General features: G+C 42.1%; 1 protein-coding gene across 1 annotated transcript; it reads right to left on the minus strand.

Annotated features, from left to right (window-relative positions):
* Nucleotides 1-1454: 1454 nt before the first annotated feature.
* Nucleotides 1455-26545, minus strand: LOC138617700 (serine protease HTRA1A-like). The gene is made up of 9 exons (XM_069692906.1): nt 25870-26545; nt 18069-18168; nt 17206-17410; nt 5098-5292; nt 4983-5015; nt 4745-4859; nt 4201-4258; nt 3936-4031; nt 1455-2107 (listed from the first exon to the last, which is right to left on the minus strand). The coding sequence occupies exons 1-9, from the start codon at nt 26333-26335 to the stop codon at nt 1939-1941; spliced, it is 1437 nt and encodes a 478-aa protein (XP_069549007.1). The 5' UTR covers nt 26336-26545; the 3' UTR covers nt 1455-1938.
* Nucleotides 26546-27110: the final 565 nt, after the last annotated feature.

Raw genomic sequence — 27110 nt, forward strand, 5'->3', positions numbered from 1 at the left:
GAAACGACCAAAGGTTTTCTTAGTCATCCGGTTTCTATCATCATTAAGAAACGTTTGGACATCGATGACACTATTCAGTCAGTGTTTAACATACAGATTCCTGGCGTTTGTCTGTGTTTGGGCCAGGAGAGAGGCTATCAGTCCACATCAAGGCCCAGAGGCAGTGAGGTAATCCGGCCATGCCCTGTGTGACTGATGGTTTTGAGCTCAGGTCTTGGCAGTCTGACAGTCATGACTTCATTAACAGGCCAACTTCACAACTGAATCCAAGGCTCCGTATGTGTACTGTAATCTCTGGATGTTTTGCAGTCTTGGAATAAATGAGTCAGGAATCTGTGGCATCGCCAAAGGAAATAAAAACATTGAATTTCAACTATGAGTGCAACATCTGGCAAAAAATATTTGCAGCCTAGTACGAAGCGTAAATTAAGATGAATAGACTGCAACACTGACACGGAACCATGAGATGGCAGCAACACTTACTGTCACATCTCTGTCTTACTGTTTTTATTGTTTTTATTTTAACATTTGGCCTTTGGTCGCAAATATATATACCCAGCAACAGGGTGCCCAGTATGTGATCATATTTAATCAAAACGGGTCAAAATATTAGTAAATGTCCAGTAGATTCTTAAAATGAAGTGTGATTGTGACACATTCCTGTGGGCTGCTTAACATCATGGTAAAGCACTTTTCTGTAATACAGCTTCCATGTGGTGTATGTGAATGGAAAAAAAGGATGGGAAGAATAAACATCCAGTGGTTATAAGAGACATGGTCTGCAATTCAAACGTAAAAACAGGGTAGCTTACCACTAAATTACAAAATATGTCTATTCAACATTGTATGGCAGTTTCGATTTCATCTTACTTCACACGGTTCAGCATACCAGACTTTACATTTCAGCAACGGTTGGTTACAATAAAGAAAAACAGAGGCTTCTGTACAGTTTTCTTTCCAAACATTTCACAGACCTTGTATATCCTGAAGCTGTTTTTGTACTTTGTGGTGGTTTCTGTAGGTCTCATGACGTCTACTTCATCATCTTCTTCCAAAATTGATGTGGTAAACAAAAATCTCTACCAAAACATTAAGTGTGTTCATGCGAGGCCCACATCTGTGGCCACGGCATCATGGGTCGGATCTCACTTTGGCTCGCACTCCTGTCTCTGAGGTCAGCCTGCAGAGACCCTGGCCCAACAATCACACCAGACCACTATCAAGCCCATATGAAGGTAATAAAATAAAATTTAAACCAGATCCCAACTGCATTCACGTCCCCTTTCTGTGTGTGCGCATGTGCGCGAACAAAGGTTTAATGAATTCTGCACACATACAAAGAAAATATTGTAATATCAGCCTGGGTGCAGTCCTTCTCAACATCTGTGTGACTGATTATGTGTGTCTAAAACCAAATGAAAGAGAGATGGAAAGAAAATGAGACAGCCAGCATGCCAAGTGTCAAAACAAATGAAGGTGAACCCTTTATTTTATTCTCAGTATACATCACATAATTAACAAAAACATTCTACAGTACTTAAAAACAGGAGTTTAGAAAACAACAATTATACAAATAAAATGTGCTCAATGTGTCTCTAAATTGTTGAAAGGTCCATATAAAAAAAATAAAAATAAAAGAGAAAGCAGGTGAAAACACTACGCCAATAACCAACTTTTTAATGTTTGTGACCAAACAGTAGCAGTGATCAAAGCATTAAAGACTAAAAGTCAAAACACAAAAAACAAAGTACAGCACTGCTTTTAGAGCATCTGTACAGTCGTTCCTTTCAAGGCAAAGCCAGAATTTTCCAGGGTGTGTGGCGCCACCGGCTTTTGGCCACAGGGAGAAGGTGTGTCAGTAGAAGCCCCCTTCAATATAAGGTCCTCTGGTGATAAGTAAAAACTAGCTCCAGCTCCTCTGGTGTGATTTACGGAGGGTCAAGGGTCGATCTCCATGGGAACAACAGTGAGGATGGCGTCCTCGTTGCCACGGCGCACAACTACTCTCAAGGTGTCACCTCTCTTGATGGCGGCGCTGACATCAGTTGCTGATGAAATCCTCTGGCCATTGATGGAGATGATGACATCATGCTCTTTGAGTCCACCACTGGAAGACAAAAGAAGAATAAATGACTGACGGAGGGCTTAATAAATGGCAAGTAGATGTTGAGTTGATATCAGCAGAACTATCTGAGTATTACACTTCTAACAGGCTAAATGCTGTTCTGCATGTCGTCTTAATCCGTATCCAGTTTGTAAAAACTTGAATTTTAAGACAATAGATATGGTACATTTATATTTGGTAAACACTATCACGTGGCCAAGATCAAAACCAGCAATGGACTGATCCTATAACAAGCATTATTTCTGTAAAAAAAAAAAAATAATAATCCTGATATATCTTATTCCTCTGTTCTTATTCTTCCACTGTGGTCAGAAAAACAATTAAAAAAAACACCAGTGACCCACATCATTACACTTGCACTGGAGTTTATTTTCTTTCTGTCCCCAGTAAATGCAGCCTTTACTTCTGCTTGAGTAATGGCTATGGAAAATGACTGAACCTCTGGCATATAAAAATCTATATCTTCAGTAAAAATTAATGCACTGGGTAAGTGCCTCAGACTGGGTAGGGAAGTCAGAAATTATTGAGACAGTCTGACACATTGTTGGTTTTGGTCTTTTGATAAAATGTGTTGATTTTATGGCAATTGCTTCCTACCCTTAAGTAATGATTTCCTCTTTAGGTTTTTGTTAAAAAGTAAAAACGGCAGGTTCATTTAATGGCATGCAGATGTAATGCTTGAGCACTTTATATAAGTATATTTAAGCTGTACTTTGGTCAGGTTTGTTTACACGCCTTTGAACACAGTCTAAATTATGGTAACATCTGTTGTAAGATTTTTAATGATGCAGCGATAATGATTCGATGATAGCGCAGCGAGGTTAAGCAAATAAAACACGTTAGCCAAACACGCATCCGCAAAGAAGAAAACAAACCAGTAAACCTGAAATCATGCACAGGCCATGGCAGAAAGAAAAATATCAAAAGTTGACTCTTAACCCAACTGCTTAATCAAAGCCACATGTAAACACAGACCACCACACCTTCACTTGTAGCAGCACCCATTTACACAACTCGGTATTCCCCCGTTACACTCAGCTGCTCCATCACATCCAGCAGAACGAATAGAAGGCTCGCTACAGCAGGGTCAAGATTTCCAAACGCAACAAACCAACACAACACAGAGCGAGATCAAAGGGGAGTTTAGAAAAGAACACAGAATATAAAAAGAACCACAGAAATCTTATTATAAAAAAAAAAAAAAGAAGCTGGGTGATTTACGCAATGAGTAAACTCTGACAAGGCCTTATAGGGGAGAGACCACTGTGGAGTGGGCTGGGTGAGCAGGCACAGGAAAACCACAGCGCAGCTAGTAACCTCCCTGCATGAGGTTTGAAGGAAATAGCTGACCTCAGCGTCTCCTGCGCCCCACTCAGCTGGAGTTGTGGTGGTGGCTGATTGGAGTGGGTTGAGATTGTGGGAGGAGGGGGATATTTTAGAGAGCCAGGCACTCCAGGCACGCCGGAGTAAGCCATTAATTTACATCCTAGTAGGACAGTTGTGTAGGAGGCTGTGCGTGTGTGCCAGTGCACACACACACTCGACAGTTGAACAAGAGAAATAAAATTAAGAAAGGAAATTAAATATACTGCCTATTTGTACTGCGGGAGGGGAGCAGGGGCTGCAAGGTGAGTGATGACAGTCTGGTGTGTTTTCACTGCACATGTATAGTTTTAGGTGCCAAAGAAAATATCCCATTGCTCAAAAACATGTCAGAGACGACTTCCATTTGCACTTCGCTGAAAACCATAAAGTTACTGTGCAGTTAGCCAATGCTTTTGGAGCCATGTGGGTGTAATATCTTCCTTACGTTGCAGCTGGTGTCTTTGCGATGACCTCCATAACATAAGCTCCCGAGGTGATGTCGGGGAAGTCACGGTGTCGAGCCTTCAGCTCTTTGGCTAGGCTAATGGTAGAAAGAGGGAGAGAAGATTCAGCAGCCAATCAGCATTTTTATCGAGCGCTAAACAAACAAAGTGTAAAAATGGCATTTTCCTATCGTCTACGCAAAATAAAAACGCTCATTCGATACGTTCTGGAGATTACTGGACTGCTAATAAGAGTGTGCAACTTACGCTGGAGTGAGAGTCATCATCCTCACGCCAATATACTTCTTCTTAGCATCTGTCCGCCCTAAAGATAAACAACACAGTTCAATCATTCATCGTTTCACCTCCTGGTCTTTTCTCAGTATGTGACCGATAGAAATATTACTTTAGATCATCGACATAATCCCTCTTTTATGTATTTCATCATTTTTTTTTAGCTGAGTCTTGTTTTGTAGTTTATTCACCATATAGACAAATCAAAGGAGTTGGCAGCCACATATGAAATACTGTTATAAAACAGGGCGAAAAACAGTCAAATAAAAAACAGACCAATAGATTCTGGCATTTTTCTTTTTCATTTACTTGTGATGTTAAAATTCTATTAGGTAATGCTCGGCACGGATTTATAAAGCTGCAAATCTAGTGAATATATCTCGAGAGAGCACACAGAGATGACAAATAACATCCAAGGGGGATCTTTGTCCAGCTCTTTTGCCTTCTACACTTTGTCTTGGTGATTGAGGAGAAGCAGTGAAATGAAATCAAGGAATAATTTGTGAGAGTTCATTACCTCTGGACTGCCTGTCGTAGGACTCGGCCAGGAACTGTCGAATCTTATCGGAGGGAATGGCGAAGGAGATGCCAGCCGTCACTTTCAACGTGTTAATCCCAATCACTTCGCCATCCTAAAACGGCAAACCTCAATTTAGTATCAAGTAACAAACTGTGAATCATTGCATGGATTTTAACAAGTCATGGGAACATACAAATTTGGTTCTGTTTGCCACCAAAAATAAGAAATAACTCACCAGATTTACCAGAGGCCCTCCAGAGTTGCCGTACTGTGAATCAAAAAGATTGATCGCTGATTACCTGAGAATAGCAAAGTCTATGCATAATGATAATACATCTTCATTCACTTACGTTGATGATGGCATCGGTCTGAATGTAGTCCATATCGGAGTTACGCAGGCCCAGCTCTCTGCCCCCTCGCTGAGTGGTGCTGACGATTCCTGTTGTGACTGTATTCTGGAGGGAAAACGGGCTGCCAATAGCGACCACAAACTCCCCCGGCCTCAGGTCTGACGAACGGCCCAGCAACAATACAGGAAGCTTGGTCTGCCCGTGGGAAACACAGAAGGACAACATACTCATATGATTGGGATCGTGCATGAATTGCATGCAGTATTTTTTTAAGCAATGCTAATAGTTTGCCTGGCAATAGCGGATGGTCGACTATGGCCAGACATACATCCATGACTACCTCAGGAAAAGCTATTGCTTTTATCGATCCCCTCTCACTTTTCATACCCAGAAAAACTTTAGTTTATGACCAAAAAAAGTTCCTATCAGCATCACCTTGTGATTTGCACATTCTCACATGCTAAACCAAAATGGTAAACTTGTTTGCATGTTGCATTGTCACAGCTGGTATTTAAGCATACTGGTGTCACCATTTAAATGCGCAGCCTCACAGAGCTGCTAGCTTGGCTGGAATCTCTTCTTTTTGTTACCCAAATTTTGCCTAGCTTTTTTTTGTGATTTGACAAATTGGAAATGGCATAGCCTAAACTTCTTCAAGTCAAGATAACAAGTCATTCTAATTTTCATGTGAGAGAAAGTGAACAAAGGATGTGTTTGACATCTGCATAAACTTTCATATAGTATCAATGTGTTTCATTGTGTTTGATGCTGGTATAGAAAAGAAAATGCATTTTCAACTGTCCTAGCCAGCAGCTACTCTAAAAGAAACATTCAGTGTTGCTTCACTCTAGTGAGCTTTAACGAGTTCTCGTGATCATGTGTTTTACGAGTGGACAGTAGGAAAATAATTACATCTAAACCACAAGTCTTCTAAAGACAACCCACTCAGCGCTGCATAGCTGTACTCCCACACAAAAACAATTACTTCTTTACCGCCGCAGGAAGAAGTGACATTAAGCCAAACAACTCAACTCAAAATACTAATAATCAAGATCAAAAGCTTATTTCTTGGGCTGAAATTGAAGCCCAGCTGACAAATCATTCCTAATGGCAAATGTGTGCCAACAGACCACAGATGCTGGAAAATGGACTTTTATACAGTAAATAATGACTACCTTAAGCTCTGGTTGAGCCTGTTTCACTGAGCAGTGGAAACCAGGCTACTGAGAGCATGCCTCTACAGACAGACACAGAAAGGATATATTTATTCATCTGCTGTGACAGTTTCCTTCTCTGAATGAAATCATCTCTGCTGGGCAGCACGCAGTCAACGCTCATGTACCGCCACATCACATTGAATGTGTGCACAGACTGTACCCAACGACCTGACAGCAGGCGAGGACGGCCTAAGAAATAAACAAAAATTACTGAGTCGTGGTTGTATGCCTCTGCCAACCAGTCGAGTTGCAGTTTACATCCATGTCTGTCCAGACTCATAGAATATACTGTATGTAGTGAAGACTTTTAAGGAATTTGGCCTTTAAATCTGATTCTGATAAAAAAAAAAAAACAAAGTTGCATTTATGACAGTAGACCATGTTTCAAATATGGATGTTGATATAAAGAAGCTACAAATTCTAAAATGTGGATGCTTCACTCACATATTCGACCAAACGGCACGGAAGATCTATACAATCACAGTATCAAGATTAGTGTCACCAATTCATTTGGATAGTGAATTGGAAAGCATTACGATGTCACAGTGAAGTTGACCTTTGAGTCTTTGGATATAAACTGTCATCACTCTATCGCGATTAGACATTTGTGTCAAATTCTGTCAAAATCAGCATGGGGATTCTTAAGTTATGGTGAAAAAACCTGATTTGACCTTTGACCTTTGGCCACCAAATTCTAATCAATTCAGCTTTGAGACCGACAGAACGTTTTGCCAAATTTGAAGGAAGTCCCTCAAGTTGTTTTTCAGATATCGTGTTCATGAGAATAGGCCGCAGCAGACCCATTGGGTGAACCTGTCCCGAACGCTCATCCTGTGTATCAATTTTGTTTACTCAGCGTTATAAATAGGAGCCAGTGGAGGCTGCAAGGTAACCAAGACAGTGACACAAGTTGGCACACACAGACAAAAGGATCTATGTGAAATATGCGTCCCAAGCTGAACAATTAGACGTAACAAGCAAATCCCAAATTTTAATATTCTCAGTCATGAACCATGACACCTCACTGGCCAACATGCTTCTGGTGTCCTCAGACATAGACACAATAAACAGATAGATAAACATATGATTTATAAACTTGTGTAAATACAATTTGGAAAATTAGGCCATGGGAAAGCGTCGAAGACAAACCTTTCGGATTCAGTGTTGCTATGCTAAACCTGGCTGTAAACGATCTTGACCCTTGAGGTGAAGTTATTATTAGAAGATGACAAAGATAGCAATAGCCCGTAACCGTAACTGAGGATAACAACCTTTCAACCTTACCGCACATGCACACACACGCACGCTGGTACACAAATACGAACACATACACAACTAACAAACATGTCCGAGGCCGCGTCCCTGATTCCTGCGGGCTTCTTCGAACAGTACGGGGATGTTATAAAGCAAGCGCACACGCGCACACAAACACATGCCAAAGAGGTGCATACATTAACCAATAAACATGCATCTGGCATGCACAAACACACAAACAGACACCTGACACAGGAGTCGCAGTCTGTGTAATGAACCCTCCCCCCTACTTCCTCTTCTCCTGTCACACTCCATGTGAGATAAGGGAATAACCAGATGGAGGGAGGAAGCCAGGAAAAACGCACACAGCTGAGGGAGAGAGAGAGAGAGGACATCAGGTGGATGTGAGTCTCTGCCAAGACATTAAGGACTCGGCCGGTGCCCCTCACCGTGCTGATGATAGCAGTTAGTGATACCGGTTGTGTCATGGCGACTGTTGCTATCACGTGAAAACCTTGCAGCCTCAACTGCAGTCAATATTAATATGATATGAATAAATGGGGCCTGTTTATAGGGGTCTTTATCTGACCCCGTGCCACTCACGCCTACACAAACTCACACTGCATTCAGAAGAATCATGTACATACAGCGGAGTGCAAAATGTAGGAGTAGGCTGAAAAGCAAACAGCATCTAGGTGAGAAGGCAGAACAAACAGTAACATGCAGACTACCCAACGGTTCGAAAGACCCCGAGCTTACATATCGCTTACTAATTGTTACTAGTCAGCAATCTGGAACGACTCACGGAAAATCCTCCCGCCATGCGAGTCCGCCTCTCTCCTGACCACCCAAGTGACTCACCCGGCTATTTCAGACGAAGGTTACGATGCACTGGCTCTTCACCCAACAGCACTATAGCCACACGTAAAGGAGGGAGGTAAGGTGAAAGAAGGGAACAACAAACACCACAAACCGCAGGAAGAGAGTCGGAGAATGTGAGACGAGGGAGTCAAATGGAGTTTTGTTTGAAATGACGGTGATGCATGCAGCCGGAGTTGGCGGAAACCATCTTATGAGCAAAAGCATATTTTTGGTTTAAGACCTAAAAAAAAAAAAGAGAAAAAAAACATAGAATGTATAAGAAAAATAAACCCGCTGCGACGTTTTTGAAAATGTGGTCTATGAAGACGGCATCTTCTCTCTGAAAATGAAAGGCTCTGGTTTTGTTAGGCCGGAGACGACTCCATCGCCTCACATTGATGATGTCGTAGAATATTCTCTTTCATGTCACAAGGGAAGCCATGTTTTCTACTTTCTCGGAGAGAGAGAGAGAGAGAGAGAGAGAGGGGTATGAGATCGGGGGGGAGGGAGGACTAAACCATTTTGTTTGCTTTGACCAAAGAGGTAGTTGTGAGGGATGTGCTGAGAAAAATTCCAGACATTTTTCCATCTTTTGTCGCCGAGCTGAGCTGAGCTTCGATTCAGTCTCCCGCACACAGACAGATTTTATAACGCCGTGACGGAGGGACAAGCTGGCGGACAAACAAACAGCTTGCTCTGACAAAAGCTGCAGAGCTGCTCTAGAGATTTATCATTGTTTAATGTTACAGCTTCGGCCATTTGGAGCCTCATTTAAAAGCCATTACGCTAACTACCTTTTTATGACTAGACCAGGTGCAAACCTCCAGCTCCAGTCGAGCTGCGATGGACTGTGGCTTAATCGTTTCTGAGACACATGTGGACACGCATACGGACACACAGAGCGAGGGAGGAGGTCGCCTGGGCATGAACCCTCACAAACTGAAGTCTGTAAATGATAAAACCCACACACCTGGCACTGCTCGCATATACAGCCAGACCACTTCAAAATACACACATTCACACACAGAGCCTTTGGTTGACCCGTGAACTGTATATAAGCTCGACTGCAGTCACTTAAGCGTCCCCCTGTTTCTTTCATGCAGGTGACTTCAAAGCAGGAAACATACTTTTATAAGTTCTGCTTTACAAAATTCATAAGTATACTAAGGTATAGGGTTTTACTGCTTGGATCTGAAATTGTTCCCTCGGGATTGTGCGAATGGCGATAAAAAAAATGGGGCAGGATTTAGCATGCTCACGCAGTACATAACATTAAGTCAGAGGATCAGATGATCAGGTGGAGGGGATGGAAAGAGGGGACACTGTGTGTGTGTGTGTAATTTCAGTCTGAGTGCTTGTATGGCATTTAAGAAATGCATTTATGTGTGCTTTGAAGCCTGTTTGTGCATGTTTGGTACTGTTGAATGACAAAAAATGAAATGTAGGTGAATGTTGTAATTATTTTTTCAGAACATAACAGAAGTATGTGTAAATCAAAGTCAACACATAAAGTAGGTCTTTCTCCACTGAGCAGTTCCTCGCTTTGTAGGTAAATTAACATGTTAACATGCGCTGGGTAAAACCATATCCTTGCCAATACCAGTATGGAAACCACTATGGGTTCCATATGTTGTTGAGAAGGTTTTTGGTCGGTATAAGAGCAAACATATGTCTGTGAGTTTTCGTGTGTACGTTCCAATCTGTGTATAGCTTTGCATGAAAGCTCCAGAGGACTCGAGGGCGTCTCAGTTTTGGCGAGACACCACAAAACTTTGAACTGCACAAATCACAATGATGAGAGGAGATGAGGTCCAATGTGTTCATTTGCTTCAGGAAAACTTCCTACTGTATATGTATTATTTTCTCTTCCACCAAAAGGTCATACCCATGAGAGCATACTTTTAATTATATGGAGCTGAACGTGAACTCCATAAGGGCTGGTGACCCAGAACAGCAAGATGCTTAGAAAATGGATCAACAAGTCCTTCAATTCAATTACAAAATACTACGTGTATGTACACTAAAACTGTAGAACAATACCGTTTAGTTTTATAATGTGACAAGGTTTAGTTAGGTTTGGGCTCAGAAATGGCTTGGTTAGGTTTAGGGAAAGTACTTTTTTCAGGGACCTTTGTTGTCATGGTTACTATAATCAAAACTCGATGAAGGTTTGAAAAGCTGATTGTGGTCTTATTCAAAGACGGAAGGGTTTTACATATGGATAACGTTTTAGCCATACTGTGCAAACTTAAACAGCACCATTACTTTGTCTTTTGGTCTCATCATATATTCTACAGCCATTAAAAGTCTTCTTCACTCACCGTTTTAGGACGCTCGCTGAAACCACTCATTTTTCTTAGTAGGACAGTCTCCAACTAGTTTCAAATTGAAAGATGTTTCAGTGGCTGCACCGTGCCTGCAGAGATAATCATGGCCAAACCTAATTACTAATTCCTATAGGTTTTATATGTCTAGGGGCAGTTGTGGTCTAGACTATTTGTTATATGGGTGGAGGAGCTCACCAGAATCTCTTCAACCGAGCAGAAGCTTATAGACCTGCCTGTATATGCCAGACCCAGACAAGTATAAAACTTGCATTATATGAGTTGGTAGATAATAAAGGGCACAACTTGCTAAGTTGTTAAAAGTTATATATATATATATATATATATATATATATATATATATATATAAAAAAAACAAAAAACATTTTCTCATTTACCTCTTGTAGTATTGAGCTGTTTGTTCAAATTTTGAGATATATCTGCCTCTGATAATACAATAAAATAAAAAATAAAATGTCGACCTAAAACAAATCAACATCACTTTATGTATACGGTCTGTTTAGAATATTTTCAATGCTTTACTTTGGTGTCAAGCAGCCTGATCCGATGGGGAACTGAAACCGAACTATGCCTTTAAATCTACTTACTTTGTCTACATTATTCATGGTGACAATTTCATCGACCGAGAGGAGTTCAATCAGCATGAGATTTGTGGACTAGTAAAACGGTTTCTTGTAAGACATGTTGCTTCTGCTGATGGAACAAAACTCCACTCACTGTGAGTGTACTGGGCTTGAGAGGATGGTTAAAATCAGGCCAATTAAAACAAAATGTCTGCATATCTACATGCCAATGACGTAAATGTGTCTTTTTCCACTGATGCAGGTGACCCAAAGGGCCTGATGATATATTATAGGCTCCCAACACCCTTTAAAAGTAGCCAGCAGTTGTCACATAATTACATCGCCAAAAGATGCATCATAGCTGTCTCATTTAGGGCAAGAATAAATGTAATTGATAGTCAGGATTGCGTCAAATACACTGTTAGTTATCAGACTTCTGACTAGCTATGGCTGATTTGAAACTTTGTTTTCATGTCTTATAATTGTCTACAGTGACGTCAATGACTGGTAAGCCCAAACACTTTTAGGCAAGACTGCTGCCTGTCCGGCAGGCCTGGAAAACAATGACGTAGCCAAAAAGTAGGCCAAGATAATGTGTATCAAGGCCCAGCAGGGTGGAACTGTGTGTGTGTGTGTGTGTGTGTGTGTGTGTGTGTGTGTGTGTGTGTGTGTGTGTGTGTGTGTGTGTGTGTGTGTGTGTGTGTGTGTGTGTGTGTGTGTGTGTGTGTGTGTCCATTTTTCTTGGCTCTTTTCCCACCCAACTGCATCCTTAAGCATGGGAACCATTTTGGTTACAGGGGCAAGAAATGAAGGAGAAAAGATGGGTCAGGAAAGGAGGAGAATGTGATTCATTCCCCTTCTGCCTGTCTCCGAAGGACGCCATGCAGTGTCTTTCCACTGGCAATGAAGCGTGTCCTCCACGTCCCCACAGTGAGCTGACTTAAACCCATCCATGTGCACACACACACACACACACACATGCACACTGATTTGAATAATTGATAGCAAATTTCACTAGTGTTCATCGAGGCACCGCAGACGAAATCTAGAAATCTCCTGCGGAAACATTTAGCCAGTGTTACTGATCAACAGATAAATGCAGAAACACATGGCCGCATGGAGGCTCAGTCCTCCTCTTTCTTCACTGCATATAAACACAGACACACACAAATACATACTCCATTAAAAGCCCAGTCCAAACCAGCACCAGGCAAATTTCCACGAGAGGCTCTTAATACCAGGTGATGGGTGATACAAACAGTGCCATTGTTTCAGGGGACCATATGGGAAACATGAGGCCCGGTTTGCCTGCCACAATACAACACTTGTAAAGCTGATTTTAGCATAAGGGTTAAATTAATGACTCATCCAAGAGTTTCAGTAGGCTAAGTCTTTTTTAAGTTACCTCATCTTCTCACTGTTCTCTTTCCATTCTAGTATAGCATATGTAATGTTTACAGTAACAATGATAACAGACTTACCTCTCAACATTTAAAGTAATCTTTGACTTCAGATGGAAGTACAAAAAAGTAGCTTCTAATTTAGTCTGCGAATGTCAGATGTGGATGAAGATATTTAAAATGGAAAAAAAAAAAAACTCTCAAAAGGCCCTTAAATATGACTTTCATGGCTTCATGACACGATATAAAAGCTGCATTAAACACGATTAAAGCTGCATGTCAGGAGAAAACTGCTTGAAGATTCGTGAAGAAGTCAGAAATAAAAGAGCAGTTTGGTCTTGTTAAGCACTTATATTAGGGCAGTAATATACATAAAATACTTTCAAACTGCTTGAACGGTTAAACTTACTTGGACAAAAACAAAACAGGTGAGATTCCTGATTTGCTTTAAATCTTTGACTAAGACTTGTTGAGCTAACGCTTTCTCTGCTAACACGTTTACTGCAGCTACAGTTGCCGGTATGTAAAGAAGACACGAAGCATTCAGATCTTCTTCCAGATTGCATCTGAGGATTGAGCGGGAGTCACACCCTAAAACAACCTGCACACAACAGTTCCCCCTGAGCCACTGCAATTCTTTACTGTCCCTCCGTTCAGTCCGTGTGTTTAAATTACATTCTGTAATTATTACTTAAATTCCTAAGCTCATATGCTACATATTAAGTTGCTACAAATAAACAATGACAAATTAAATCACAAATTAACATAAATGTGGTCACATTTTTGGGTGTGCCCAGAAGTGTGGAAGAACCCTTAAGCTGCATGGTGAACAAAGCAAAGCTGCAGTCAGCTGCATCTGCTTGATTCATATGCACCTAGATCCAGTGTAAATGACTGCACGGGCCACTTGAAATACATGAAAAGGTACAAGGTACTGTGCAGGGAATGTGTTTTGAAGTTGCTTCCAAGTCTGCGGGGGTCAATATCATTCAACACGGTTAAATGAATGTCAGTAGTCTTTCCAGCTAGACTGAATCCTTCCAAGTGAAAGTGAATACGCCCAAACGTGAGGACGACATAACTTTAAAAACCTGAAGCGCGATGATTTCGGTCTTCATTGTGCTGTTGCCACATCACACAATGCCCTCATTAGCCTATTAGCTCACAAAGTCCTCCAGACATACGGGTGCATTTTCCAGGCCTGCCCTGCATCGCCCGCTCTTTCGCTGTCATTCTCGCTTTCTCTCTTCCCCCCATATCGCCTACACAGGAACAAGTGAGTGCAGCACTTTTTTCCCCCTTCCCTTCCTCTCTGAAGTTCCAGCTGCTGTAGACAGACTAATGTGTTCCCCAGAGCTGAGGGGCAGACCACAGCACCGGGAACCGATGGGGCTTTGCTACCAATAAACTCTAATTTCACATGGAGAAGGAAAGAGAAAGAAGAGGGAAGAGAGTCATTACAGTCAAGAAAAAAAAATTAACTTTAAACTTTCTCACTCGTAAACAATTGCACCATTGTACAATTATATTGATTATCTTTGGCTGCTTCTGGAGTGCTGATGTTGACAACACTATGATGATTGGAGGAGCAGAGAGGAACGGCAAATGGGAACGATGGAGGGAGAACAGAAGACGAAAGGGATCAATTCAGTAGCAGAAATGGTAATTTTGCTTCAAAATACTCAAATTCCTGCTTGTGGACACAGAGATTTTCATGAAAAAATAAATAAATGTAAAAGATAAAACACCCACAAAAACCAGACATTTGTGAACTTTTAAAAATCAGATCCAATGGTCTCAGCTTGGCCTGCAACTCAACTATTTTTACAACCAATCGATCTGCCTCATTGATTGTTCGGCTTTTATGACATCAAAAAAACCGCTAAAATGCCCGTTCCTGATCACCAATGCAAAATCTAAAGAAATTTTCAATTTACGATAATGTTAAAATGAGGAAAACGGTGAAACTGTCATATTTAGAATACCTATATGCTAAATTGACAAATCGTTGAAGCTCTAATCTCAGCTATGTACACTTAACACAATTAATGCCGTCTTATTCTGGAGCTTTTGACTGTGTCACACAGTCTTTACCAGCAGATGAGCTCATTAAATGTCCACGAGTCAGTCTTTTGAGGACGTCTCATCCATGATGGTTTAAAGTTGAACTTCACAGTTTTCTTGACCCACAAAACAATCCTCACTTAAGAAGACGGTGTGATCCGGTCAAAAGCTGCAGAACAAGCAAATGAGGGACCTTAAGTGAAGATTGCATTGTCAAGTTGAGCTATTTAACAGCTTTGAAGGGAAAATACTGTCTGATTTTAATGGTCCTGATTTGGAGACTCAATGACAGATTTACAGGCTTCTTATAAAGACGTACAATTGACTTTTTTTGGCCTCCAAAGACTCCAGATTTGACATCACTTGGTTATCTATACCCTTAGTGAACTGTGCTTGAATAAAAGAAGAATATTTTCAAGTTGTAATTCACAGTTTTTACTCCTCAGGTACTGAAACTAAACACCCTGCAACATTACATTTAAATACAAGAGGTTTGGATGACTGTAATTACCAGTTTAAATGTAATCCACAACATCCTCTCATTATAATTCAATCATCCTCTAATCTCCTCAATGTATTAACTCTCACTAGTTCCAAATATCACACATGCTAACTGCACCGCATTAGTAGAAATGCCACTTCCATCTAAATCATGTGGCCTTTCCAAAGTGGCCACAGGTCGTCTGGGGCTTCGTCACTGACTCATGGCCTGAAGAACTTACTCAGACTTCACACTCTTTATCCAAACACGAATACTCATGATGCTGAATGTGTTTCCCACCAGTATGATACATCTGACTGTCATTTAATTGCAACAACCCTGCTTTATTACTCTCACCTGTTGTTTACCAGCCAGTTAAATCCTGGTGTCATGTAGAGAAATGCTTCGTATAAATTCTAGGTGAAAAGCTGGGAAATATTTCAGCACGCAGCGTATAAACAAAGACCTCTGCGATGATGAACTGTATACAATTGTTGGATCGTGACGGTAAGATATTTTTCAAGCTACAATCCCACAAAGTATCATTCATGCCTGAATTGGCACAGGCTGTACACACAGAGCATGTAGTGCAAACAAACAGGGGAAATGAAGACCCCCGAATGAGACCGGCCTGTCATCAACCGACGGAGCAGCTTTTATTATAGGATGAACAAACACAAAGCATCTGTCACTGCTCTTTTCCGCACCCTCTGCTCACAATGTTCGGCCGCACAAAACCCGAACGGTCGGACCTCTTGAGAATTGGAGGTCTTTGTCATACACCTTGTGTTGCAGTCATGAACATCTTTTCAGCTGCGTCACCCAGCCATGAGAGTGAGCGCCATAATGCACTCAGCTCTGCTATGACTCGCAGTCAATAGGCCCCTGGCTCTCCGCCACACATTCCTTCACATGACTGGCTGCGATTAACATAAAACGTGGATCCCACAAGTCCAGAGGACGGAGAAACAAACACACACAGACAGACAGACAGACAGACAGACGGGGACATGCAGGGTGCCGGAGAGAAAATGGAACAAACATATGTCCCGTGGAGCAAAGTGTTTTCCATTCGATATAAACGCAGGCTTTAAACTGACCGCAGGTTTTTACCTGTCAGCGAGAAGCGAGTGTCTCTGTGAGTTTCTCGTGAGAAGACTCGTGTAATATGGCAGTTGTTTTTGCAGCTTGTTGTGTCTGAACATCAACAGGATGTGGACCTACGGCCAGCCAGCTGTCTTTTAAAGACTCATCTGGTTGCACCTTTATTCTCACTTTACTTCACTTGTACTGAATAATCTGCAAGATTTAATTCATGTTAATGCCCGACTTCAATCCTCCAACCTTTGAAATTGACCACAACAGTTACATGATAATTTTAGAAGGTCAATCCCAATCTCACGTCTGTAGGCTGATTGATAAATGAATCCAGTCAGTCAAGTTTAGATTTGCATGGAGACTGGAAGCGGAGGGAAACGGCATGCCTGGCTCTGTCTCATTTGTTTTAATTCATGCTTAAATGTAAGAAATGACAAGCTGTGTTGTGAACAAGGAGTTAAAATCTCTCATTATTTCTTGGGGACCAGAGGCGATGGGACTCCGCTGGTAAATCTTTACACTTAAACCAGGCTAATTGACTTGTGACTCTGGCTCCATGTTTAACTTATGGACAGGAAAGTGGTATTGATCCTATTTTTCTCACTCTTTGCAAGAAAGTGAATGAGCAGATTTTCTAAAATGTCAAACTATTTCTTTAAGGGAGATCTGGCCAAAACAAATATAAAAGCAAGCAGGGTTTTCAGGGTGTTTCACAACATTTTACTCTCGAGATATAAAACTTAAGAGACCTCTAACTTGGTAGTTAGAGCTGTCCGAAGTTTTATTTCTTTGCAGTTCTTCGGACTGTTTCGCTCATCCACTAACCGGTGGATCAATCTTGATGAGGGCGATGTCCGATTTCTCGTCCACGTCTTTGATTTTGGCATCGTAGGAGGCGCCGCTCTTCAGTTCCACTTTCACTCTGTGTTTATTGGCCACGACGTGGGCATTGGTCACAATCTGACCATCTTCTGAGACAACAAAACCAGAACCACTGGCCACTGCCACCTCCCTCTTGGAATAGGTCATCCTGCGGAGAAGACGAAGAGGAGGGTGCGAGGGAGTAAGAAGGGATTAGAGTTTTGCTATTCTTTCTCTTCTCTTTCAGCATGTTTCTTCTAGATAAACAAACAAAACAATGCATGATGGAACAGCGTTGTAAGACTTGAAGGTTGAAAGCAAACAACGTTTAAAGCATGCGAGTGAGGTTTTGCGAATACAAGTTAAATGTATAAACAGTGAGAAGATATTCAGAGGTGAGCTGGAGAGATTAAGGAAACGTAAAACGAGAGACAGATGTGAGTGAGGCAAAGCTGGAAGAGGATGAGGCAGAAAAAGGTGGAAATCACAGAGCTGCAGACATTGAACCACTTTACAAACCACAGTGACAGACAGACCGGAGATGCCGCAGATGAAGAATCGAGGTGCCAAAGAACGACGAAGAGCAGAGATAAAAGAGCATGAAAGCTGGTGAGACGATGAAAAGGAAAGACGTTGAAAGACTGAAGTGGAGATTAAGGGGCTTCATCAGTCGCTGTGCTCTGGTTAAGCACACAGGTGGGCTGTAAATTCAAGTGTGTTTCAGTGTAGCCCCTCAAGACGCACGCGCGCACACGCACACACACACACACACACACACACACACACACACACACACACACACACACACACACACACACGGCTCGTACTTGCGGTAAAGTTCAATGTGAACCACAGCTGGAGCAATTCTCTCCACCACGTCGGCGATGAAGTTGTATTTGTGCCTCAGGCTGTTTGGGTTGTCCTGAGCTGGAAATACATTAAACACACACACAAACACACACACACACACACACACACACACACACACACACACACACACACACACACACACACACACACACACACACACACACACACACACACACACACACAGGATGTCAGACAAGTAAAAAACAAACAAAAGATGCACTGAAATACTGCATGATGTAAGAGCTGTGTGAGAATAGAAAATGCTGCCCTTCGTCATAACACATCGAGGAAAAAGAAAAGATGACAGTTCATCTGCGGTTGAGACTGTCTCGGTCAGGTCTGACACGTTTGCACACACACTCATGAACAAACTCTGGCCAAATCCTTTCCAAGTAAATACTTCATTTTGACCTTTACCTTCATCTTACCCCATGTTTGAGGGTATCCTGGATTCCACAGGTGTTAAACCATCAGGTAGTAACTGTCAGGTATAACAATCACACGTACACACACTGTCTGACGCTGCATGTATGAGGACTGCCAAATACACTGAATCACCCATCCCGCACTGGGCAAGTCAGGAAATGTTGACTGATTTACCTGGTAATTAAATCCCACGCAAATGACAGTGAAAGCAAAGCTATGAATCAACAATCCCGAGACCTTTTCATCCCTCCATTCCTAAGCCCTCATTTTGCCACGTGGCTTGAACTATTTAGTCTGACAAGGACAATTTTCAGCCGTTACTTTCTCCCGCAGGACAGATTTTGTGAGAGTGAAAGGTCCCTATGAGCCCTGGGACATCATTGATTGCAGTGCGAGGTTAAAGAATGAGGGAGAGACTTTCCACTTGAGGTGCCGTTAAGCTAACGCAAGCGTGGAATGAGCACCGACCTGCCACGGCGAATTCCACTAAATTACACGGTATGAAAACATTTGTCGACCCACAGACGGGAAATTGTGGTGATATACGTTCACCTGATCTGTCTCACTGTCAGACACCAGATTTAACGACAACCCAACCATTAGCTGTTGAGACGTTTCACAGAAAGCCACAAGCATTAACCCGAGTGCTGCGCAAGAGGAAAAGTCAAAAGGATCTCCGAAGTCATTAAGACTCATTCTCTAAGAACAACTAAAAACCAAAAACCTGCACAGGGCGCTAAAGAGAAGTAATTGATCACTGAAGTCATTGGTTCTCATTTTCTGAATTTCTGTGCCAAACTTCAGGTCAGTCCATCTAATAGTCATCAAGACATTTTTTGAAAGGTTGGTGCTAGATTTGATCTGCCGGAGAGACGCACGCTTTTATTTCTACGCCGATTGGTTGTTTACTCGTCAAATCAGCCGGTCCCTAGCCCCGTCCTTACACCTATCACAGAGTAACAACCAATCAGAGGCAGAGTGTCCCTTCTGCTGGTCCAATCTCGCCCCAGCCTTCACTATAAGACAGAAATGTCTACCTCATGGTGGCACCAGAGGAAAAAAAAATCAAGCTGCATCCCCCAGGGCAAAAAAAAAGTAGAAGCCAAAGCAGCATGAAAAAAAAAAAAAAACTTCGCTCCTCAAACTGCCATTAGAGGCTGGGTCCAAAAGTAAGTCAATCACCACATGTTAAAATGCCCAACTTAAAATAAGATATAAACATGTTAACAGTCTGGTACAGAAACACATTTTGGTCTCTGTAGCTAATTCCCCTGTTTTAAATTGTATTAAGGCTCAAAGTTATACATAATTTAGGATGGGGCTGCTTTGAGTGACAGATGGATGCTATTAGAGTGGGTAAGCGTCCAGCAGGTTGCAGATCAGGCTTCATTCGGCTTATTCGACCTGTTAGTCCGTTTTTGAATTTGTTTGAGTCAGGCGCCACCAAGATGGTCGCGGCCTGCACCACCTTGAACTGAGCTTCAAACTTCTTTCCAGGAAACCGATGGGTGATGACATGAAGACAAAATCCATTTTTTTTATACAAGTCTATGGGAAAAGTCATGGGATCACCAACGTCAGATGTTTTTCGTCATCTGGGGAGCATGAATGCCTGTACACAATTTCATCCTAATCCATCTAATAGTCGTTGAAATATTTCAGTTGGGGCGAAAATGATGAGGTGACTGCGGTCTTTAGAGCCAATAGCCGAGAGCTAAAAAAAAAAAAAAAGAAGCCGCTCATAAACAAATGGAACTGCTTTCTTCCAAACACCACATACGTTTTTGTTGTTGAACTTTAAAACAAGTATTGCATTTTGATAAATGCCACACAACTTTCTCACCACAGCATGAAAGAGCAGTAATGGAAATGTTTGAGTCATTTTCTCCATGATACAGAAGCTTCACACCCTGGGGGGCCCCGTGGTCAGCTCTGATAGGATTACGGTTAGAGAAAGCAGGCCCGGTGTCCAGAACCTGTGTTGTTTCTGGAGCGTCCATATATCCTCCGAGTCTCTTCCACTTCACCATGTTATGATGAGTGAGGCCTCCTCGCGCACACACACACACACGGGGAAATTTACTACCATGGATGCTCGACTACCGCTGCAAAGATGGGAGGCCCGGTGGTGAGGATATCATGGGTCGGCTGTTGTGCACATCAGTTACATTAAAGAGCACCGCCAAGCCATTGTTGCTTGATTTATGGACGGAGACCGACCATTTCACTGCTTAACTGAGTTTAGGAAGACTTTACTGTGGTAGAGTTCAGTTGACATTGGAGCCAAACTGAAATTCCGCTATCTACTTAAATGCCAAAAAATTACTCATTCATCTTTGACCCCAAGAATCCTGAATATCGCTGACGTGTGGAGAGAAAGTTGGGATTATAAGATTTACGGTCTAATCATCACATTGCTTTTGAAATATCCCTCCATCGGCCAAATTGTTACCATACTGAGACGAAGAAGATCCTTAATTGCACCATCATGCAGTAAACAGCTAGCTATTGCCGTATGTGTAACATTTATACATTTAAAAATGTAGGGCCAAATAAAGGTAAATCCCTCTGACAGAGTACAACAGAACAAAAGAACCTTTATTGTATTTCAAAGTTCTCCCAACTGTGTTTAATCCACAGAGCCCAAGGTTGTTCATTTGGCTTTACAGCTGTGGAGCTGCTACTGACTGAATTGTGGTATGTTTTTTCAGGTGGAAATAAAAAAATAAAAAAATTTAAAAAACGGCAGTGGGTCTTAAGAGGGTTAAGTCAAATTAAACAGAGATGACTTATAGTTGCACAGTAGCTCACTATGGAACTGGAAACTTCTTCCAGTCACATCTGCATGCTACCTGTATGTGAGCTGTAGCGTAGCTCAACTTCACCAGCTCACTTGTGGAAATCAATTGTTGGTCAATGACCGATGACGGATACTAGACGGCAAACGTCTTTATTTGAAATCAAATACAAAAGCTGAATTGGGTAAGAAAAGCCGTTTTGATTTGGATTTTTAGAGGCGTTTGAAACACGATATAATTTTAAGCCCAAAAATCCCCGAGATATTTCATATGTGGGACACAATCAAATAATCAAAAATCAGCAATATCCTGAAGGCCCTGATATTTGTGTGTCAAATAAGAGTGTTTCGATGACGTGCTGACAAACGCTGTGACCTGATGAAGTAAAGATTTCACCCACATGGAAGACACATTGAGGAGTGTGGTGACTCCTAATGAAAGAGTCTAATAAAGTTAAGTATCCGCTAACAATAATCAGATGTCTTGCAAAGATTGTTTCTGGGGGCAGTTCAAGCATTAAATGTGATGAAAACAGTTCAAACACAACATTAAGTAAAACAAATAAAAAATAAAGTTCATATAAAAGCATTATTTATTTTCCCTCTCTCTCTGACACAAACACATACACACCCTCTATCCTCCAATACCCCCATTACCCCTCCCCACAGCCCACTTTTGAGATCTCAACAATTTTCCCATACAAACTGCTCTCTGTTTTATTGGTGCCTGCAGACTGAAGTGTTTTTCTATAAAAAAAAAAATAAATAAATTTTAAAAAGTGAACGATATGAGAAGGTAGAAGTCACCTTCTCCTCTTCACGCACTGTCACTCGGAGTCTTTATTGCTGGACGAACTGAGTCTCTATAAAGCCAGGCTAATGCTGAAGCAAAGATTTTCTATGGTCATTGTCAAAGACGTGGTAATAAAAAAATTTTTTAAAAAAAAGTAAATAAAATGCAGATGTTGCCGTTTCCTTTTTGGTCTTAACCAGCTTTATGGAGGAAATTCAGCAACTGAGGCTTTGAGAATCATGGCAGGCAATGGGAAGTTATTGGTATGTTATTATATAATAATTTCCAGAAGGTCATTGATTTTGGCTCAGTACACAACTTAAATGACTCAACATTGAACATTTGCCGATGTTTATAACACTAAAATGACACAATGGCAACATTTGGAGGTGAACAACAGTGTGAGTAACTCTGTATAACCTCATTTTTCCATCTTTAATTTGATTCCATTTTAATACGGTTTAGTGTGGGACACATAAATTCGTGTCTGTTCATCCAGCCCTTACCAAATGAGTTAACTCTATCTTCTGCAGATAAAACTCTCTGTGTTTTATAGTGTATAAAGTTGTTATCTGGTGTCTGTTGAGACATTCTCATCCTGGCCAAAATAATGTAAACTGACCGTGCTTGATGGGTACGGCCATCAAGCACTGTTTACCAGAGACTACACTCCTTACACTAACTGAATTCGACACTAAACATAACATCAGATAAAAAAAAAAAAAAAAAAACATCATCCACAAGATCAGAAAAGAATGTAGTGCCTCTTTTATGTCCTCAAACCTTCACCCTGCGCTCTCAGCCCACAGAGGGTGAAATGGATCTGCTATGATATTGCTGTGAGCTAAAGTCATGGTGTACTGCTCTGTCATGTAAAGTGATATTGCACATTGGTTCCCCAGTTTATCTCGCCACCAAGTTTAACAACGCTGTTCAGTTTGTTTTTGTGTCTTTACAGACAATGTCCCCCTCACCCCAAACACCGAATACAGAAGGTCAATATACTCTGGTACGTTTTTTTTTGTTGTTTTTTTTTAGCATCAATGCAACACACAGTGCAACGCTTGGTGAGATTTACCGAGGCCCCAACAGTGACAACGCTGGCAGAAACAAGAGCACGGAGAGCAAATAGGAGGTAATGTGGAGGAATTTGGAGGAAGAGGACATACAAATGGGATGTTTTCCTGCTGCAGTGAGAATAACGTGACACACGCACACGACAGCATTAAAGTAAAGAATGTGTCAGAAAGAGGCTGCAGCAACTGTAGTTGAGCAGAAAGAGGAATAAAAGTAGCAAAGAGATTTGCAGGCATCAAGAACAGGAAGGGACATAGATGAGAAAACCAGACAGACAGACATGCAGGAACAGGAGCAGAGACAGGCTGATAGAAACGACATAAAATTTAAAAAAAAAAGTATAACACGCATGCACAAAGATGATGGTTTAATGTTATGAGCGGCTGAGACAAGCTGAGGAAGAATGTGCACATTCAGCAAATATCACCCGCCGGAGTCACAGAGTGAATTGAGCAACATGAGCGAGCAATGAAATAAAAGAGCAGGGGAGTCACTGAGCGGCTACAAACTGAACTAGGATTTCAACTGAAGTAAAGTCCAAACAGATTTTGGAGAAAGCACTGTGAGAATCATCTCCATGCTCACACCTTTATTTACTCCTCTTAACCGTTTAGTTTTGTCTACATGCACTTCTGTGTCCAGATTTGTGGCACCTCTGTAGTTTCTAGTCCAGATATATTAAGCGCAACGCTGTCAGCATCAGTAAAGGCTTTTAAACTCCCTAAAACCTGATGTCTATTAAAAAATTGGGTCACTTTTAACATGTGACCCAAAGGTCACAGCCAAGATTTTGACCTAGTTTTCTTTTCCAAAACAAATTACTTTCATAATTAACATCTTTACCATCCAGACACGAAATGACATCATGCAACTAAACTTGCACATGTTTTCTTAACATGGGGCCAGGTTGCGGGGTAGCTCAAGTCCCTCAGAGGGGGTCGACTTTCTTTTCAGTTATCGCCTCTGGCGGTTCTGAAACTCTTCAGCCTTGATCACAACTTGTGCTAAAGTTCATTTGAAGGAAAGAGATGCCACTGCAGACAGAGTCCCAGCTGATGCAGCAAATGAAACGCGACTCGTTTTATTGCATCTACGGAAATATTCGCCGGGTGCCTCGGAAAAATCAATAGCACTCACCACAGTCTTGCTCTGTTTCAGACATGGTTAGCTGCCTGACTTAACCATTTCGGTTGCTTACATGACTGACAAACAAATGTGGCGATGCAGTCTGCCCTACCAAAGCGCCCACACGGTTTCTGACGTCCATGTAAACCTTTCCCACCGAAAATATGGGTTGCTAATTTTGTATTTTTGCTCAGTGTCTGCTGCCTGTTTTAAACGGTCTTCAACAGAGGAGGAATCGAAGGCTTTGAATCGGAGCCAGGAATTCCTTCATGTGACTGTTAACCGTGATTTACGGGTGACAACAGAAACACGGAGCGAGCGAGCGAGAGACGCCGAGAGAAGAAGAAGAAGAAGAAGAAGAAGAAGAAGAAGAAGAAGAAGAAGAAGAAGAAGAAGAAGAAGAAGCGAGAGGAAGGAGTTGGAGGGTTGTAGCAAAAGAGTTGCGGGAGAGGGAGGGGGGGGGGGGTTTCCAAGCCTTGAGGGAAGTTATAGGTCTTTGAGGCGACAGGTGTTGAAGCCGTTCACCCCGAGGTTTTCAAGTGCAAGCGCACACGTGGTGCCCACTTCAGATGGACACGCGTGAAATACATGCACACCAAAAAGCAGAGGGAGGATTTCGATGTCTTTACCACCTGTGACCTCACAAGTGTGCGTTTCAGTTTGACCATTTTTCATCCCCGAATGTTTCATTGTGTGTTTTAAGATACGGCACTCATGATGACGAATGACTCACTGATGTTGGGCTGGGGAGTTTCACAGAGGAGTGAGAGGAACAATGTCTGTTTATAATAGAGCTTCGCTGATTAGGGGGGGGGGGGTACTTGTCACATGACACTCTGACAAAGCACAGGTCCACTGAAACGCTCACATATTCCAAATATTGCAAACGTCCCTTCAGAACTATTTAATAACAGCGTATATCAAACTTATCAGGCTTTGAAAATTATTTTCTGTGAAGCTTAATGCAGACCACCCTGCCACGAACTACGCTCTATAAAACAATCCAGCGGATTACAGCCATGTGACTGTTGGATATGCCAGAGATTGTCCAAAGTTCTCACATCGGGGGACAACTCATGACTTCATTCAGCCAGGCCAAAGTAAAAGAAACAGTTCTCTGATCGAGTCTAATTGTAATGCAGGAACAAGAGATGGAAACCCACTTGAATAGTGGCTCTTGTTGTCACAGACACATGGGGATTGTGTGCCTCTGAGTGCAGTTTAAAGCTACAACATCTGCCTGAACTTCAAACCACAGATGTCCAGTGAGGATTGAGGGGTCAGGTTCAAGAAGTGACCTGTGAAGGATGAAGATCAAACGGGCCAAAAATAAATAAATAAATAAACGGCTCATGATTGGCATGAGGACTTCTGCTGCAAAAGTACAGAGTTTTTGTTGCACAATGGTTTTATGTCAAAGGAAAGTATCCAAACACAGAATAATGGCTCTTCATGCAACACTCGTCTAACTTCCTAATATTTCATACCAACATCTCTCTGTGTTTTGAACTCTTATTGATCAAAACAACCTGAGCGTTACCTTTCCCGCAGGCTCCCCGCTGAATGAAAAGGACAGGTGGCTGCTGCAGTTTCTGCGCCCGGCGGCTGACCCTCTTCAACTCGCAGATATTACGGTAGGACACCCCGTCGCTTCCGCACACCGGCTCTGTGGTTTTGCAGACGCAAATCCCACTCTTGCTTCTCCTCCTCACGGTGACCGTGTACGCCACCCCGCCGGGGACCGAGCACTCCAGCCCTTCCCCGCAAACGGGGTCTCCGAGCTTTCCGTTGCCGCCGCAGGCTTCACCTTCCCCGGACCCGCACACCGGGCAGCACTGGCAGACGTCGAGGGTTTGTCCCGCCAGGCAGTCCGCTGGTAACCGAGGACACATCGACTTGTCACACCGGGCAGGACATCCGATAACGTACCGGCTGGGGATTTGCGCATCTGCCGGCACGGACGCACGGGCTGCGATTATTACGCTCAACAGCAGTGACAAAAACATGATAAAAACTTTAAAAAAAAATAAAAATAAAATAAGTTGTTTAAAAAAAAGTCAAGGAGAAAAGTTGAAAAGAGTTCCAAAAGTTCGCTCTCTGCTTGCAGTGTTATGGGATGAGGGAGCTCAGTGCTGAGGGGGGGGAAGTCATCGCAGCTGGAGAGGCATTTAACAGAAACTTCACTTGCGCAACCAATTACGCGGCTTTACGTTTTCGCTGGCAGCGCATCATAGAGGCAACTCACTTTCTAGGCAATCACAACACGGCTGGTGATTGGTGCGTTTACGTGACGTGCTTGAACGGAAGAGCCGAGTTATTGTGGCGTCTCCCGAAAGGTTAACAAAACAGACGGAAGAGCAGAACATAGGCATGTAAAGGAAGCGGTGTAAAACATTCGGTTTTTTATTTTTTATTATTTCAGGGAGACACAAAACCTTTACATGTTTTTGGTGTAACAGCACTGCAAAGAAAGTAGTTCTGTGGATCCATTCCTCTCCGTTGCTTCCCTCCATGGGGAGGAGGGGGGGGGGAATGAAGGAGGTCAGGGTCAGCTTTAGAAAAGCACTTGAACCTCTGGAGCTTGAAGACACTCAGAAAAAAAAAAAAAGGACTTGGCAGTGTCTCCTGCTAAGACTCTGATTTGATCCACAAAAAAAAAGAAAAAAAAAGTTAATAATAATAATAGAACATCCAGTGATATAAGGAGCCATGATGTTTTACAGCCCTCCACACACCCTCCAGGACTATTTCCTTATTTATGCTTTTGCTTTACTGCTCCCT

Source organism: Brachyistius frenatus, unplaced genomic scaffold, assembly GCF_029030835.1.
Source record: "Brachyistius frenatus isolate BFR_SWC_R1_liver_20210118 unplaced genomic scaffold, ASM2903083v1 Contig_13, whole genome shotgun sequence".
Taxonomy (NCBI): Eukaryota; Metazoa; Chordata; class Actinopteri; family Embiotocidae; genus Brachyistius; species Brachyistius frenatus.

Coding starts and splice junctions, on each gene's coding strand:
- LOC138617700 (XM_069692906.1), bottom strand. CDS start 26,335: ATGTTTTTGTCACTGCTGTTGAGCGTAATAATCGCAGCCCGTGCGTCC. Junction 5,293..17,205: donor TCATCAAGATTGATCCACCG/GTTAGTGGATGA, acceptor TCCCACGGGCAG/ACCAAGCTTCCTGTATTGTT. Junction 4,259..4,744: donor CTACGACAGGCAGTCCAGAG/GTAATGAACTCT, acceptor GTTTATCTTTAG/GGCGGACAGATGCTAAGAAG.